At 37.0% G+C, this 16202-nt stretch overlaps 1 protein-coding gene across 1 annotated transcript; it reads left to right on the forward strand.

Annotated features, from left to right (window-relative positions):
- Nucleotides 1-13701: 13701 nt before the first annotated feature.
- Nucleotides 13702-15848, forward strand: LOC116018681 (serine/threonine-protein phosphatase 7 long form homolog). The gene is made up of 3 exons (XM_031258646.1): nt 13702-14361; nt 14451-14876; nt 14979-15848. The coding sequence occupies exons 1-3, from the start codon at nt 14314-14316 to the stop codon at nt 15252-15254; spliced, it is 750 nt and encodes a 249-aa protein (XP_031114506.1). The 5' UTR covers nt 13702-14313; the 3' UTR covers nt 15255-15848.
- Nucleotides 15849-16202: the final 354 nt, after the last annotated feature.

Raw genomic sequence — 16202 nt, forward strand, 5'->3', positions numbered from 1 at the left:
TTTTTTTTATATATATATATATATATATATATATATATATATATATATATATATATATATATATATATATATATATATATATGGGCGCGCTCAGGTGCGAACTCTCGCCTAGGAAAGAAATGAGAACGTTTCGCAACCGTCCATATGTCTAAATCAACGAATTAGATGTAATTTTAAAAAAATGACGCGTTGGCATTTTCGTAAATAACTCAAACTTTGGTGCAAGTAATTGTGTTTTAAGTACAAGTAGCTGGTGCACATTTGCAAGTAAAAAGTGCAACTAAAATCACTTACAAATGCACATATTTTCATTTACAAGTTCAAATAATTTACCTTGTTAACATTCGTGCACCTAATTATAACGTCAGGTGCAACTAGTTATAACATTAGGTGCACTTAGTATTAACGTTCAGTTTACATTTTACTTGTACTTGTAATAAATTTTACTTGCACTTGTAATACAATTTACTTGCACTTTAGTTCACTATATGAAACTGTTACTTGCACTCGTAATGCATTTTACTTGTAGGGGTGAGCATTGGACAGATACGGACGGATCGGATATCCCATGCGCCGATCCGATCGGAGTTCGGATTGAATTATAGCCGTCCGATCCGTCCCTTTTTATACACTTAAACCTATCGGATATTCTACTTCAGAGTACGGATAAATAAAATCGGATATCGGGTGTTAATCTGATATAGAAAAAATTGTTAAGAATATATTGTAATTGTTTTGATGAACCAAAATGTAATATTAGACCCCCAATTTTATTTTGAGTCTAGTATAGCCGGTATAGGATTACGCCAAGTACAAGCGTAGTCGATTAAGTGGAAATTACAATAGTATAAATTTTTAATTTATACTTGTAAGTCATTCGCTTCCACTTTACAAATTGAGAAGAATTTGGAAGATTGATCAAGACTCGAAGACATCCCAGAACGTGACAACGGTTCGAATTGCAAGAATTAATTCTTTGGAAGAATTAATTAATTCAAGAAGAAGATGTTGCAATTAAAAGTCAAAATTGAAGTCAACCTCGAATGGGTTCTCTCACAAAATATTTTAGAGGCTAANTATATATATATATATATATATATATATATATATATATATATATATATATATATATATATATATATATATATGGGCGCGCTCAGGTGCGAACTCTCGCCTAGGAAAGAAATGAGAACGTTTCGCAACCGTCCATATGTCTAAATCAACGAATTAGATGTAATTTTAAAAAAATGACGCGTTGGCATTTTCGTAAATAACTCAAACTTTGGTGCAAGTAATTGTGTTTTAAGTACAAGTAGCTGGTGCACATTTGCAAGTAAAAAGTGCAACTAAAATCACTTACAAATGCACATATTTTCATTTACAAGTTCAAATAATTTACCTTGTTAACATTCGTGCACCTAATTATAACGTCAGGTGCAACTAGTTATAACATTAGGTGCACTTAGTATTAACGTTCAGTTTACATTTTACTTGTACTTGTAATAAATTTTACTTGCACTTGTAATACAATTTACTTGCACTTTAGTTCACTATATGAAACTGTTACTTGCACTCGTAATGCATTTTACTTGTAGGGGTGAGCATTGGACAGATACGGACGGATCGGATATCCCATGCGCCGATCCGATCGGAGTTCGGATTGAATTATAGCCGTCCGATCCGTCCCTTTTTATACACTTAAACCTATCGGATATTCTACTTCAGAGTACGGATAAATAAAATCGGATATCGGGTGTTAATCTGATATAGAAAAAATTGTTAAGAATATATTGTAATTGTTTTGATGAACCAAAATGTAATATTAGACCCCCAATTTTATTTTGAGTCTAGTATAGCCGGTATAGGATTACGCCAAGTACAAGCGTAGTCGATTAAGTGGAAATTACAATAGTATAAATTTTTAATTTATACTTGTAAGTCATTCGCTTCCACTTTACAAATTGAGAAGAATTTGGAAGATTGATCAAGACTCGAAGACATCCCAGAACGTGACAACGGTTCGAATTGCAAGAATTAATTCTTTGGAAGAATTAATTAATTCAAGAAGAAGATGTTGCAATTAAAAGTCAAAATTGAAGTCAACCTCGAATGGGTTCTCTCACAAAATATTTTAGAGGCTAACTCATGCAAGGAAAATATTTTTGGAGATGAGGATGACCTCATGGAGCATAATGGCGTGGTCAACCTTGACCATATTAAAAAAGAAAAAAGAAAAAAGAGGATGACTTGCTTCAAGGATAATTTTGGTGATGAGGATGACCCATTAATTAAAAGAAAGGGGAAGAAAGACCTTAGTTTGGAGATGAGGATGACTTGGCCATTGAGGATGACTTAGTCACAAGTCACTATGAGGATGAGGCTAACCGTGTGCATTCTTGAAGGAGGAAAATGTGACTTTATTTGTGGAATTAAAAATGAGGATGAGGATGACCTACACCTTATAAATAAAGGTCAACCTATTATGCCATGCATAAGGATGATTTACGTGAGATCCAAAGCAATAGGGGGAAAAATAAAAATCATTTTTGAGGCTGAGTATGGCATGACCAAGGTGAAAAATAGGATGGTCTATTTATTCCAAAGGAGTCCAACACTGCCAACAATATTCCAAAGAGGGAAAATATTATTTTCCTAAATGTGGCATGAGGATGACTCCAAAAGGTGAATTCAAATAATCTTGCTACATGGAGCTGAAGATCATTATGATAAAAGTCAGTGTACTTTTCGGTGGCATTAATTATGCTCAAGCAAGAGTCACCGAACGGATATATTTTAGAGCAACCTGACTTATGGATTATGAACAAAGTCAAGTGTTCACACTACCAAAGTCAAGGATGGATGACTACAAGTTACAAGGAAAATTATATCAGTGATTGCAGAAGAACGTTAGAGGATTATTAGAAGCAAAATACTCAAATTCATCTGACAGAGCTATCAAAGTTGACGAAGACCATCTGAAAGCATTTAATGCTCTGAAAATTACAACGGGCAAATAGCTAATTTAGCTATATAAACCCAAGAAGACTTGATACTAGCAGTGGCGCAAAAAAAATAGAGCAAAAACGGGGAACAGACACGGATGAGATATTAGCACTAAATACACAACAAGTGATATCAGATTTGAAAGTGCTAAGTAGTGTGCTAAACACGAGAAAAATCAAGTCTTAGAGAGAAATACTTTATTTCTTGAAGAGAAATTGTAGGAGTGTAGCTTTGTGCAAAACACTCGGGGGAAACTAAGTGTAGCTGGGTGCAAAACACTTGGTTGAATTGCTTTGTGCGAATTACTCGGAGGAGTGCAACTTTGTGCAGAACACTCGTGGACACTAAGTGTAGCTGGGTACAAAACACTTGGTTGAAGGGCGTAGCTGGGTGCAAGACGCTCGTGAACGTAGCTGGGTGCAAGACGTTCGGGTTTGAGTGTTGCTGTAGGCAAAGGGCATTCGGAGTAGAGGAGTGCTAGAAGAGCACTGATTCACTATTGTATCTGGGTGATTGAAGATAGTGGAATCTCTCCTAGAGGAAGGAAAAAGTGGAGTAGGAGGATTACATCACCTCCGAACCACTATAAATTCCTGTGTCATTTACTTTATCTGCTCATATATCTGCTTGCATATTTATCTATCTGAGCATCACATGCATTACATATTTTGTCACATTTATTGCTAAGTGCTTTATTGGTTCGCGTGACATATATATTTGCATGCAAGTTTTATTTCCTACTCAACCTCATCCTCATCAAGCTTATATTTGTTGTGCTACGAACCCAACTATTCATTGCGTATACTATTTGATCTGGGTTTGATAGTTCCCACGTCCGCATGCGAGCCAAACTTTACATACTCAGTATTTGAGTTATTCCTAACGTTTCTAACGTGTTGCATTTCGTGAAGCTCTTCATATTTACGTAACTTTGTTTATAGCACTTTACCGTTTATTATTTCCGCTGCGTAATTCAAGTTGAATTTATTCACTTGCATTGGATTCTCTCTGTTAAAGTGTTTATAATATTTTTGAAAAGTTAGAAAAGTCTATTCACCCCCCTCTAGACTTTTCCCGACCCTATCAGGACCAACAAGTGGTATCAGAGCGGCTGTCTATTTGAGTCAAATCTTGACTGCTAGACAGATCTCAAACCTTCAAAATGAAGAGAGACTTGGCTCCCAACCTGATATTCTCATTAGATAAATTTGATGATTGGAAAATTCGTATGCAGGTTCATTTGTCCGCACTACATGATGAAATGTGGGAAGTCATTACCGATGGTCCTATCAAAATCTTAAAGATCAATATCGCTGTAGCACAAACAAGTACAACACCGTAGTACATTTCTAAACCCAAAGAAGAATGGGGTCCAGAAGATCGTACACGAAATAACTTGGACAACATTGCCAAGGATATTCTGTTCAAAGCCATTGACGATGCAACTTTCCCGAAAGTTCGAAAATGCAAAACGGCGAAAGAAGTTTGGAAAGTTCTTGTCAAGATGGGCGAAGGAGACGAACAAGAGAAGGACAACAAGCTCACAATATCATTAAAGAAATTCGAGGATTTCAAAATGCTAAGTGGTGAATCCATTACCGACATAGAAGCAAGATTAATCAAAATCTTGGGAGAAATTACAGATCTAACGCAAAAAGATGGATCAAAAGGAGATATCGCTCAAAATTCTACGTGGATTACCGTCAAACTAGGATATGAAGGTCACAACCATGAGAGATCATAGAGATCTAAAAACGTTGTCAACCGACAAACTTTTCAGTGATCTAAAGGCATACGGATTCGAAATGAAGACAAGGATGGAAGAAGAACGCGAAGAGAAAAATGCCGCACTCGTTGTCGAACAACCATCCACGTCAAGGTCAGTTGAAAATAGCGAATTATTATCTAACGAAAATTTTGTTCTGTTTGTTAGGAAATTAAAGAAATTTATGAAGAAGAAAAATACAAGCTCAATGAGAAGACCCAGACAAAGCAACCCAGAAGAAGTTTCGAATTTATGCTACAATTGCAGAAAGCCTGGACACTTTATGGCTGAGTGTCCCTATCCCAAGGTAAGCAAAAACCAAAACGATATTGTGCAGGAAGAGGTTAAGACAAAGGATAGAAGATTCAAAAAGGATAAGAGAAAAGCCTTGATTAGTGATCCCTTGGAATCAAGCATGTCAGAGGAATCTTCAAGTGATGAAAGTGACAACTCTAAGGATGACAATGCATTATTTTGCATGAGTATTTCAAGTGAGTCAACCTGTGAGGACAAGTGCTTAATGGCGCACGATTTTGAAGAAGATAATGAGGTAACATCTAGATCATTTAATTCTGTGAGTTCTAATTTTTCGAAAGAGTCTATCTCTCATTTAATGAGGGAATGTCGAACCGTAATGAACACTCACTCTCAACTTGAAGAGCGCAATAAATTTTTTATTCTTGAAAAAGATTAAATAAATAAAAAATTGCAATATGCTCTGTCCGAGGTGAAAGAATTGAATGCCAAAATTATTTGTCTTCAAGAAGAGTGTAAATCGAGGGAAGTGAGAGAACACAACCTTAGGGAAGTTATTGCAACATTTACTCATTCGTCAAAAATAATGGACAAAATGGTAAATATGCAAAAACCATCTAACGATAAAACCGGTCTCGGTTATGATTCGTCGTGTTCTCAAGCCTCTATCAAGTTGACCAATTCTACTACTGCTTTAAATGATAAAGTGCATGTGGTACAATTTGTTAAAAGTCAAGATAGCACAATGAGACAAGGAATTGGGTATCAACCAATTGCCAAAAATAGCACTGTACGGCCGAATGCTCAAAGACACAATTTTTCGCCAAAACAGTCTATCAAAAGGCATGAATTTAATTATTCAAAAAGATACTCCAATGAGTTAAGTGAAAAAAGACCACATTGGAAAATGAGAAAATTTCCAAATAGTGGAGTTAGGAGATTTTATCCTACAGAGTCATATTGGGTTGAAAATATTAAAACTTGGACTAGACCAAGAGTTAATAAGTTCAAACAATATATTTCCCAAGTGCCAAAAAGTAGATTAAATTTTCAAAACCCGGCACGGAAAAAGTTTTCAAAAATTAGTTATGATTATAAGGTTAACAATGGTTACAAATCACCTATTCTTGGTTCTGTAAGAACAAGGTGGATTTGGGTACCAAAAATCACTAATCCCCTAGGACCCAAGCAAAACTAGGTACCTAAAAATATTTAAATATTTTGCAGGAAGTATGGTACTTTGATAGTGGATGTTCACGGCACATGACTGGAAATAAATCTAGTCTTGTTAACTTCAAATCCATCAAAGGACCAAAAGTCGTATTCGGAGGAAACGATCGATATGGTTCAACAAAAGGAATCGGAACGATAGTACGAAACGAATTGAAAATAGAAGATGTATCCTATGTGGAAGGTCTAAAATTCAACTTGTTGAGTACGAGTCAATTTTGTGACAAAGGATATCTTGTGGAATTCTTTAAAGACAAATGCCAACTGAAGAATGAATCAACCGGAGAAGTCATACTTGAAGGAACGAGAAAGAAAAATATGTACGTTGTGAATTGGAGCACTATAAAAGATACAGTGTGCTTAGTGGCAAACAATTCAAGCATCACGTGTTGGGAATGACACAAGAAGTTAAATCATTTGAACTTCAAAATGATCAACAAGCTAGCAACGAAAAATCTAGTCAAAGGACTACCCAACATCACATACAAGAAAGATCAAATTTGCGATGCATGTCAAAGAGGAAAGCAAACCAAATCGTCATTCAAATCCAAAATTCACGAATCAAGTTCAAGACCTCTTAGTCTACTACACATGGATCTATTTGGTCCAGTAGACCTAGTAAGTATGAGTGGTAAGAAATATACTCTTGTTGTTGTTGATGATTTTTCTAGGTACACATGGACAATATTTCTCAACAAAGAGAATGAAGTGGAGAAAAAGCTGCCAGAACTACTCAAGCAACTTCAAAATGAAAAAGAAGTCAAAATAGTCAAAATCCGTACCGACCGAGGTATAGAGTTCGAGAATGGTGTGATTCAAGCTCATTGCAATTCTCAAGGAATTGTACATCAATTATCAGCCGCAAGAACGTCGCAACAAAATGGTGTAGCCGAAAGAAGAAATAGAATGCTTAAAGAAGCCGCACGAGTTATGATTACGGCCGCCGATCTATCGAAACGTTTTTGGGCAGAAGCTATCAACACTGCTTGCTATACTCAAAATAGAAGCATGATTCACAAGTTGCACGACAAAACGCCATATGAACTTTGGAAAGGGAGAAAACCTAACCTTAGTTATTTTCATATTTTTGGATGCAAATGTTTTGTTCTTATTAATGGTAAAACACATCTGAAAACATTTGATGAGCGTGTAGATGAGGCAATATTTTTGGGATATTCTTCCACCAGCAGAGCATTTAGAGTATTCAATAAATCAACAATGGTGGTAGAAGAATCAATACATGTTGTATTTGATGAATCAGCAAAAAGCAAGGAAGCAGATGTTTCGAAAATTGGTAAAAATGTGCCAAATAATTTATTTGAGACTAATGATTCATCTGAGATTGAGATCTTGCAGGGAATAAGTGATTTGGAACTTGATAATTCCAAAATTCAAGAAAAGGACGTGATACTCACTAGGGGAGATGAGACTAACTCTAGAAATGAAGAAATTCATGTTGGTGAGGCTAACCTCATTAATGAGACAAACTTTGAGGATGAGGCTAACCACATGAATATTCAAAATCCTAGAAGTGAGGATGAGGCTGACCAAGCTATTCAAGAGGAATCTACACGTGCCAGTCAACCTCTACCCACTACCAACGTCCAGGAGAATTTTCAACCTGATAGAAAATGGCTAAGGAGTCATCCACAAGATCTTATTATTGGAAATTTGCAAGAAGGCATGAAAACAAGATCATCTGCACGAGATACTTTATTTGCGTGTTTTCTGTCTCAGATAGAACCGAAAGAAATAGATGAAGCTCTAAGTGATTCAAGCTGGATTGAGGCCATGTAAGAAGAGCTAAATCAGTTCACAAGGAATGACGTATGGGAACTTGTTCCTAGACCAAAAGATCATAATGTTATTGGAACGAAATGGGTCTTTAGGAACAAAGCAAATGAAGATGGAATCATTGTTAGAAATAAAGCGAGGCTAGTTGCAAAGGGCTATTCACAACAAAGCAAATGAAGATGAAACATTCGCGCCAGTTGCACGACTCGAAGCAATACGAATTTTTCTAGCCTACGCAGCATACAAGAATTTCACGGTCTATCAAATGGACGTGAAAAGTGCATTCCTAAACGGACTACTTAAAGAGGAAGTCTACGTTGAACAACCACCCGGTTTCGAGGTAAAAGGTGATGTTGATAAGGTCTATAAATTAAAGAAGGCATTATATGGGTTTAAACAAACACCACGAGCTTGGTATGACACTCTATCAATGTTCTTAATTAGTTGTGGTTTTACCAAAGGCCTTGTTGACAAAACCTTATTTAGAATTCAAGAAAATAATCATATTTTATTGGTACAAATTTATGTTGATGATATTATATTTGGAAGTACTGATAAATCCTTGTGTGAGAAATTTTCAAAGCTTATGCAGAACAGATTCGAAATGAGCATGATGGGTGAACTAAATTACTTCCTTGGATTACAAGTCAAGCAATTAAAAGAAGGAATCTTTATCAACTAGGCCAAATACACAAAAGATTTAATCAAGAAATTTGGCATGGAAGGAAAAGGGTCAGTCAAAATACCGATGAGTACAACACTTAGATTAGACAAAGATGAAGAAGGAAAAGATGTCGAACAAACGAAGTATCGAGGAATGATTGGATCTCTACTATACCTCACTACGAGTAGACCCGATATATCTTACTCAGTGGGTGTATGTGCTAGATTCCAATCACATCCAAAAGAAAGTCATTTTCAAGCTACCAAAAGATTATCCGTTATCACAAAGGAACTATCAATGTGGGATTATGGCATCCCAAAGAAGGTAATTTAAACTAACAGGGTTTTCAGATGCAGATTTTGCAGGATGCAAAATAGACAGAAAAAGTACCTCAGGAACGTGCCAGTTCTTAGGGGGAAGATTGGTCTCTTGGTTCAGCAAGAAACAAAACTCCATTGCAACAAGCACAGCCGAAGCAGAATATATCGCATCAGGGAGTTGTTGTGCGCAAATCTTATGGATGAAGCAACAATTAAAAGATTACGGGATCGATTGCGATGACGTTAGTATTTCTGTGATAATACTAGTGCAATTGCGATTACCCAAAATCCAGTACTTCACTCGCGTACCAAACACATTGACGGGATACATCATTTTATCCGAGATCACGTTGAAAAGAAGGATTTAAAGATCGAGTATATACCTAGGGAAAGTCAAATTGCTGATATCCTCACAAAGCCTTTATGCGAATCAAGATTCAATACTCTAAGGCACGAAATGAGTATGATCGAAATGAGCTAAGTATCAATATTCTTTATCTTTTAAGCTCATGATTTATTTTAATTATGCATGCTTTATGATTTCTACGTGATTTATACGTATGCATGTTCAATATTTGTGTTTTAATTGCTTAATTTGTTTAATTTCGTACGTATGCATGTAACGTTTGTTTTTTTATGTACACACATATATATGGTTAATGCATGTAATTTTTATCTGTGTGTTTCAATCATTACGCATGCTAGACATTATTTATGTGTTACTGTTAGTAGGTGGATGTAATATTTGCTCAGTATTTAAAATTTGTCCTACTTGCCATGCATGACTCATGAGAAATGGGTTTACGTGTTTTGTCTTCATGCTTTTGGATTTGAGATTACTTCTTGTGGTAGATTTCACATTTTCTACTGATAGAAATTTACTTTTCCTAGGACTGCTACCTGACAAATTTATTGACTTACTTATCTGATTGCATTTACTTTTTCAAAGAATGTTTCCTAATTTGTCAGCTTTAAATTGAATATGTGATTTGATGCATCCCTACCTTATAAATGCACCGATTTTCCATATCCATTTTTGGCAAGATGAGCAACTTCCAAACACTACCTAATTTGACCGTATTGCCCCTCTACTTTTTAAATCCAAAGCTTTTATGACAAGGGCATATTGGTAGTTGATCACCTCAATTTTGACCTATAAAACCCTTGATTTTCACTCACAATTTTTAAACCTAAAAAGCAAAACCCTTCACATTCCCAAACACCCTACCCATCGTCCTCAAGGGATAACCCCACACTCAAAATTCATCCCAAAATTTCGAACAACTCTCAAGTTCATACTCAAAATTCATACATCCAATTTCTACCCACCCGAAATTGATTCTAGAGATGGCATCTACAAGCTCTACCCAACCCGAAAACACCCAAGTTGAAGCACCTATTGAGAAGATTCATTCGGGGCATTTACTCACAAAAGAGGATTTCATGAACATCTCAATCAATGGAAGAATTGCTAAAAATGTGTTCAATGGTATGGAAATGAGTGGCATCTTAAAGGTATGCACCTTTGGTTATGTTGGCATATTTGATGATGATGTAAGTGAATTCTTTGAGCATGCTACATATAGGATTTCGCATATAGAATCTATAGTTGGTGGAATTCATGTGCAAGTTGATTTGGATGGTTTTAGGAATTTGTTTGATGTTGATGAGCATGCCTTGAAATTTGAGGATTTTATATTTGATTCACATGATTATTGGAATATTGTACGTAGAGATGTGAATACTATTGTGCCAAAGTTGTCCGGTTTTCGTAAGGATATTATATGGGAATATGGCAAGTTGCTAGAAATCATTGCAAAATGCCTTTTGTGCAAGCTTGGTGGGTTTGATAGATTAACCTCTCAAATTTCTGGGTGATTTTTCCGATCAAGAGGCAATGAAAAGTGGTTTTCCAAATAGTGACTGAACTGAGAAGCTTACAAAATCAGGAAAAGAGACTTTGGAAAAGGCTTGTTCTCCTGTGCAAAAAGCCTGCGGATTAGGCTTTTTCTATTTTTTTTAAACAGTGCCATTAAATACGGTAGGTGTGAACTTGTACACCTACCGTATTTAATTTAAAACAATACTTTTTATACTCCAACCATAATTCCTTTTAATACTCCAACCACTCTCCTCTCTACCCCACTTCCTCATCCAAATCTCCAATCTTCCGATTCTCTTCACCCACCACTTTCAAACCTTTTTTTTTCTACAAATTTTGTGGTCCTTCTCAAGTCCCTTTCATCCTTTTTGCTTGTGGTCCCAAATTTTCAAATATTGTTTGACTATAAGTGTGAATCTTGTGTGGGCTTGAGACAAACGGCGGTGGTTCCAGGGAAGCCAGTAAGAACTAATACATTTTTATTTTTATTTATTTATTTTACATGTGTACATTGAATTTGGCTTAGATGACTTTGTGGATCATGTGACCATGAAGATTAGTGTCAAGTTTACTGTTGAGGAGTGGCTGTAGTTGTTGATGAGTTTGAGATACTTGTAAATTGGTTTTGTGTGTTTTGTTGCACTTGTAAATCATGAAGTCCTATACTTTCTATTCAATTAACTATAATTATCTTTTAATTTTCCTTTCAAATTCACACTTTTCCTCGTCAAAGCCAATGTTCTAAATCCATTGGTCTTTATTTCTTTATTTCATGACTTTAATTTGTATTAGTTGTAGCTGCAATTTTATTTACATTTCAATTGGCTGAAATGGTTAGTGTTGGTATTAGGGAAGACTGTGAAGCTTCAAAGTGTGAGTTAACTATTTGCTTGGTTGTTTTCTTGGTTGTTATTTGATTGAACTGTGAAACTCAGGTTCTGTTCTTACTGTTATAGTAAGAAGTCTGGTTGTCTGATGTTTATAGTAAAGTAAACTAAGCTGTTAGCTATAAAAGTATATCTGTAACCCAAGGATCGCTCGCGGGCCGATCCGGGCCAACCAATGATAGCGTAAATAGAACCGGGGGTTACGATTACACTACGAATACGTATGTTTGTCAATAAGTGGGAGAGCGCTCGTATGTCAGCCGGTTGGTCTACCGTAGGGTGACCAGGCAGTCCGAGGCTGAGTAATATCCCGAGTGGTAAGTGATTACGAGCGGGCCGCTCGGAATAGCGCAGGCTGCTATTGTAGGGTGGTCAGGTTGCAATTACAGAGTGGGAATTACGGGTGAACAGTTACACGGGGTGTAGACCGTGATATAGATTGATGTTGTAGGGTGAGATTACAAGTGGTGAGTAGTAGTAGTTACAATCAGATGGAGATATAGATATACGTCGAAGGTGATGTTTTTTCACTTTTGGTGTCTTTTGTAAAATAATAGTTTGCAAAATTAGTCGTTTAAGAATTGGAATTTCATATTTAGAATTCCAGCAGGCTTGGTAATCTTTGTGTACTATAATAATAGTAGCTTTGGAATTGGAGTTTGGATTTAGAATTGGGTAGCTTTGGAATTGGAGTTTGGCATGCAGTAGATTTTTGACCCATCTTCTCCACTCTTCATCGTTGTTGCTGGGGAAACGAAGGAATGAGGCAAAGAAATTCTCCATTTTTGTTGATGAGAGGACGACCTTTTGTTGCGTCCCCACAGACGGCGCCATTGATGGTGTAAATAGATCTGGATGTACGGATCAAAACTACCATAGTGTATAATGTATATATATATATATATGATGATATGTGAACTAATGAAGATGATAAAATGGTAGAAAAGAGAAATGGCTGAGTGAAGCCAATAATCTGTGTGTTGTGTATTGTGAATGCCCACATTGAATGAATTACAAGGAAGGGTTAGGGCCTTTATATAGTTACAGGCCCTGACCCTTCAGGAATATAATATAATATTTTCTAAAGGACACTTGACCTTTCACATTATCTAAGGGTCACTTGACCTTTCAGGAATATAATAATAATAAATACACACTTCGAATTCCTACGTGTAGTCCTTGGGGTATTTACCCACCACTTATTCATAATGTCAAATTCTAATGCAGCATGTAACAAGCGTATTTTAATAATGTTAAAAATAAATAAGGCTTATTCATTGAACAAGCCTATTACTTATGCTTGTTCAAGAATATTTTGTGTTTTAAATTAACAAGATTGATTTCTAATTTATTAATTAGAATAAATGAATTAAATTTAGAATCACATGATTGATTTGAATGTATTTTTGAAGTAGAATATTTTATTTCAAATAGTAATGAATATTTTTATTATCTTTTACAGTTATGGCTGCACGAAGGCAATTACATCCGGGCCCGATGGATCCGTCGGTGCTAACATTTCAGCATAGGCATCGGTCTATGTCCATATGGATGGATCCAGATTTTAATGCACGTATTAAACCGTGCCGATACGATGGCCAAACAGTGGTGCCCAGCGATGAAAGAATGATTAATTACTTGCATATTGCTGGGTTCTACGGGGTATCTCATCTTAGAGATATAAGGTTGGACCATTCATTAATCGCTGCTTTGATTGAGCGGTGGCGGCCTGAGGTTCACGCGTTTCACGCTTTGATTGAGCGGTGGCGGCCTGAGGTTCACGCGTTTCACCTACCGTTTGGGGAGGTACGGCCTGAGGTTCACGCGTTTCACCTACCGTTTGGGGAGGTAGGTATAACACTTCAAGATGTTGAAGTGTTACTTGGGCTTAAGGTGGACGACCTAGTTGTTACTGGACGTGTCAAGCGTTCTACCGAACAATGGAAGGAATTGTGTAGTCGTTTGTTGGGATTTACTCCCCTTGATCGATTTTTGAAGCAGTCGAAAATTAATTTGACTGCAATAGGACCCGTTCCAGAACTAACCGCGGATAGCACAGATGATGACGTGCAAGTTGCTACGCGGATACAATTGATGCATTTGTTAGGAGGACTTCTTTTCCCCGAATCAACAAACATGGCGGTAAATTTGGCCTTGTTTCCTTTCATTGAGGATTTTGAGGTATGTGGCCAGTATAGTTGGGGATCAGCTGTGTTAGCCTATCTTTATAGGGGTTTGTGCAAAGGAGCTGACCACCATACTTCGGTTGTCGGTGGTTGTATGCTACTGCTGCAACTTTGAGCATGAGAGAGGCTTCCTATGCTTAGGCCAGATATACTTTTAAGTTAATAGCAGAATTAAATATTCGTGATTTGCCAGTTGGTGCTAGGTAAGTTGTAATAGTTAATTTTTTTAAAAACATATTGAATTCACTTTGTGTTGAAGTAGTCAGGAATTGTTGTTGCAAATATAGGTGGGTAGGTGCACATTTTTGGGGGAATGTGCATCATTACATGATTCGGGCATATCGCGACCAATTGGATCGCGTTAACCAACAAATGGTACGTTCGTTTAATGTTGGCGTTACTATGCTCATTTATATAATCATATTTTGTGGTAATCATAACATTTTTTTTTACGTCTTTCGCAGTTTGTCTTCCAGCCTTACAATGAATTATTTCCTCAATTGCCTGACTATTGCACGGTCGACCAAGTGATTTGGACAGCTCGAGTGCCTTTGATCTATTTTTATATCATTGAGTACTACTATCCTGACCGGTTCTGCAGGCAATTCAGCGGTTTCCAAGATGTCCCGTTTGAAGTCGTGTACAGTGAGGAATTGCACGCGTTCGACGGGCGATCTGGCAATTTTGATTGGGCTAACAAGCACGCTCAGCATTTGTACTGTTGGAGACAACGGGCAGGTTTCATCCACCCAATGCAAGTGATGAACAATCCCATTACAAGTGATGCATACCGGGTATGGTATCATACCCATGGCAAGCTTTTCATTGGCAACCCTGAACACCGACAAGATCAGGGTTATGTCCAATGTGGTGCCTTGTTAAATGAAGCGGTTAGTATGTTCAATAACGGATAACGTTTTTTTTAAATGAGGTGATTAATAATTTATGATCATATATATGTTATGTGAATATATGTTGTATATTTGATGCAGATGCACTACATTCGTGAAATGCATATAAGTACCAGAGAGGCTCGCGAGGATGGAGCGCGAGCTCTTGATCTCGTTCGGGAACTTCACATTAGCTCGCGCGAACATTTAGAGAATGCTGGCTATGCTTACTATGCGGACGTCCCCCCACATTTATTCAATGACGCACCGGTATACGAGCCAAGGGTGCAGCATCGCCGTCCAGATTTACGACGACATCGAGAGAACATGCGGGGTCAACCTAGGCGCGGTGGTAGGCGTATGCGCGCTGTCAACTAGGCTTTGCAAGCCACGGCAGACCAACAAAGACATGACGCCGAAGATGACGATGACGATGATGAGGATGGGAATGCGCTAGCACTTGTGCCTGTTCAATACCAGGGCGGTGACCAAAACTATGACTCACAGCCTTTTACTATGTCAGGCCCCAGCTCAAGCTTTTGTGGTCCCTATTCACAGGCCGACTTTGGTGGTTTGTCTCAGTATACTCCAGCTAGTCAAGTGTATGATCCCTCACAGCCGGGTCATCCCACCATAATGCACCATCGAATATACTCCCGCAATTTGGAGGTCAAAATCGGCCGGCATACAACACCTCACCTTGGTCCCATCCAGTTGGAGATTTTATTGTAGAAGACTCTTCTAGTCAACCCGGTATTTGGAGCCAAAACATCGGTATGCCGAGCACTACTGACTTCCTAGATATACAGGAGCCACAGGAGGTGCAGGAGCCACAAGAACCACAGAGACGACAATCAACCCGAATCAGATTTCCTACAGTTTGTGGAACGCACCCGCGTCAAATGTATATTTAATTTGTTAAGTAAATTTATTATTAAATAATTATAGTTGTTAAAATATTAATTGATTATATTCTTTCATGTTTGTAGGTATCGGTAACTGACACGGATGTGCATGGTTTATATTTTGACATTTTTTTACTTCATAATGTGATTAGATAATATTTTGGGATGTTCTCACCACTGTTTTCCTCTCCAACACGAAGTAGACTAATCCGACTAGCTATGAATATTAATTCTTTCTTTAATTCTATCTAGTTATGTTGTGTTTTCACTTTTTGCATTTCCGCATTTGAATCGACGATGTATCTGTCTTTACATGTTTTCATGAAATAATAATAATAATAATAATAATAATATTATTATTATTATTATTATTATTATTATTATTATATACAGGTAAGCATTTTAATCTTTTGGCCAAAAG

The sequence above is a fragment of the Ipomoea triloba genome, chromosome 5 (assembly GCF_003576645.1).
Source record: "Ipomoea triloba cultivar NCNSP0323 chromosome 5, ASM357664v1".
NCBI lineage: Eukaryota > Viridiplantae > Streptophyta > Magnoliopsida > Solanales > Convolvulaceae > Ipomoea > Ipomoea triloba.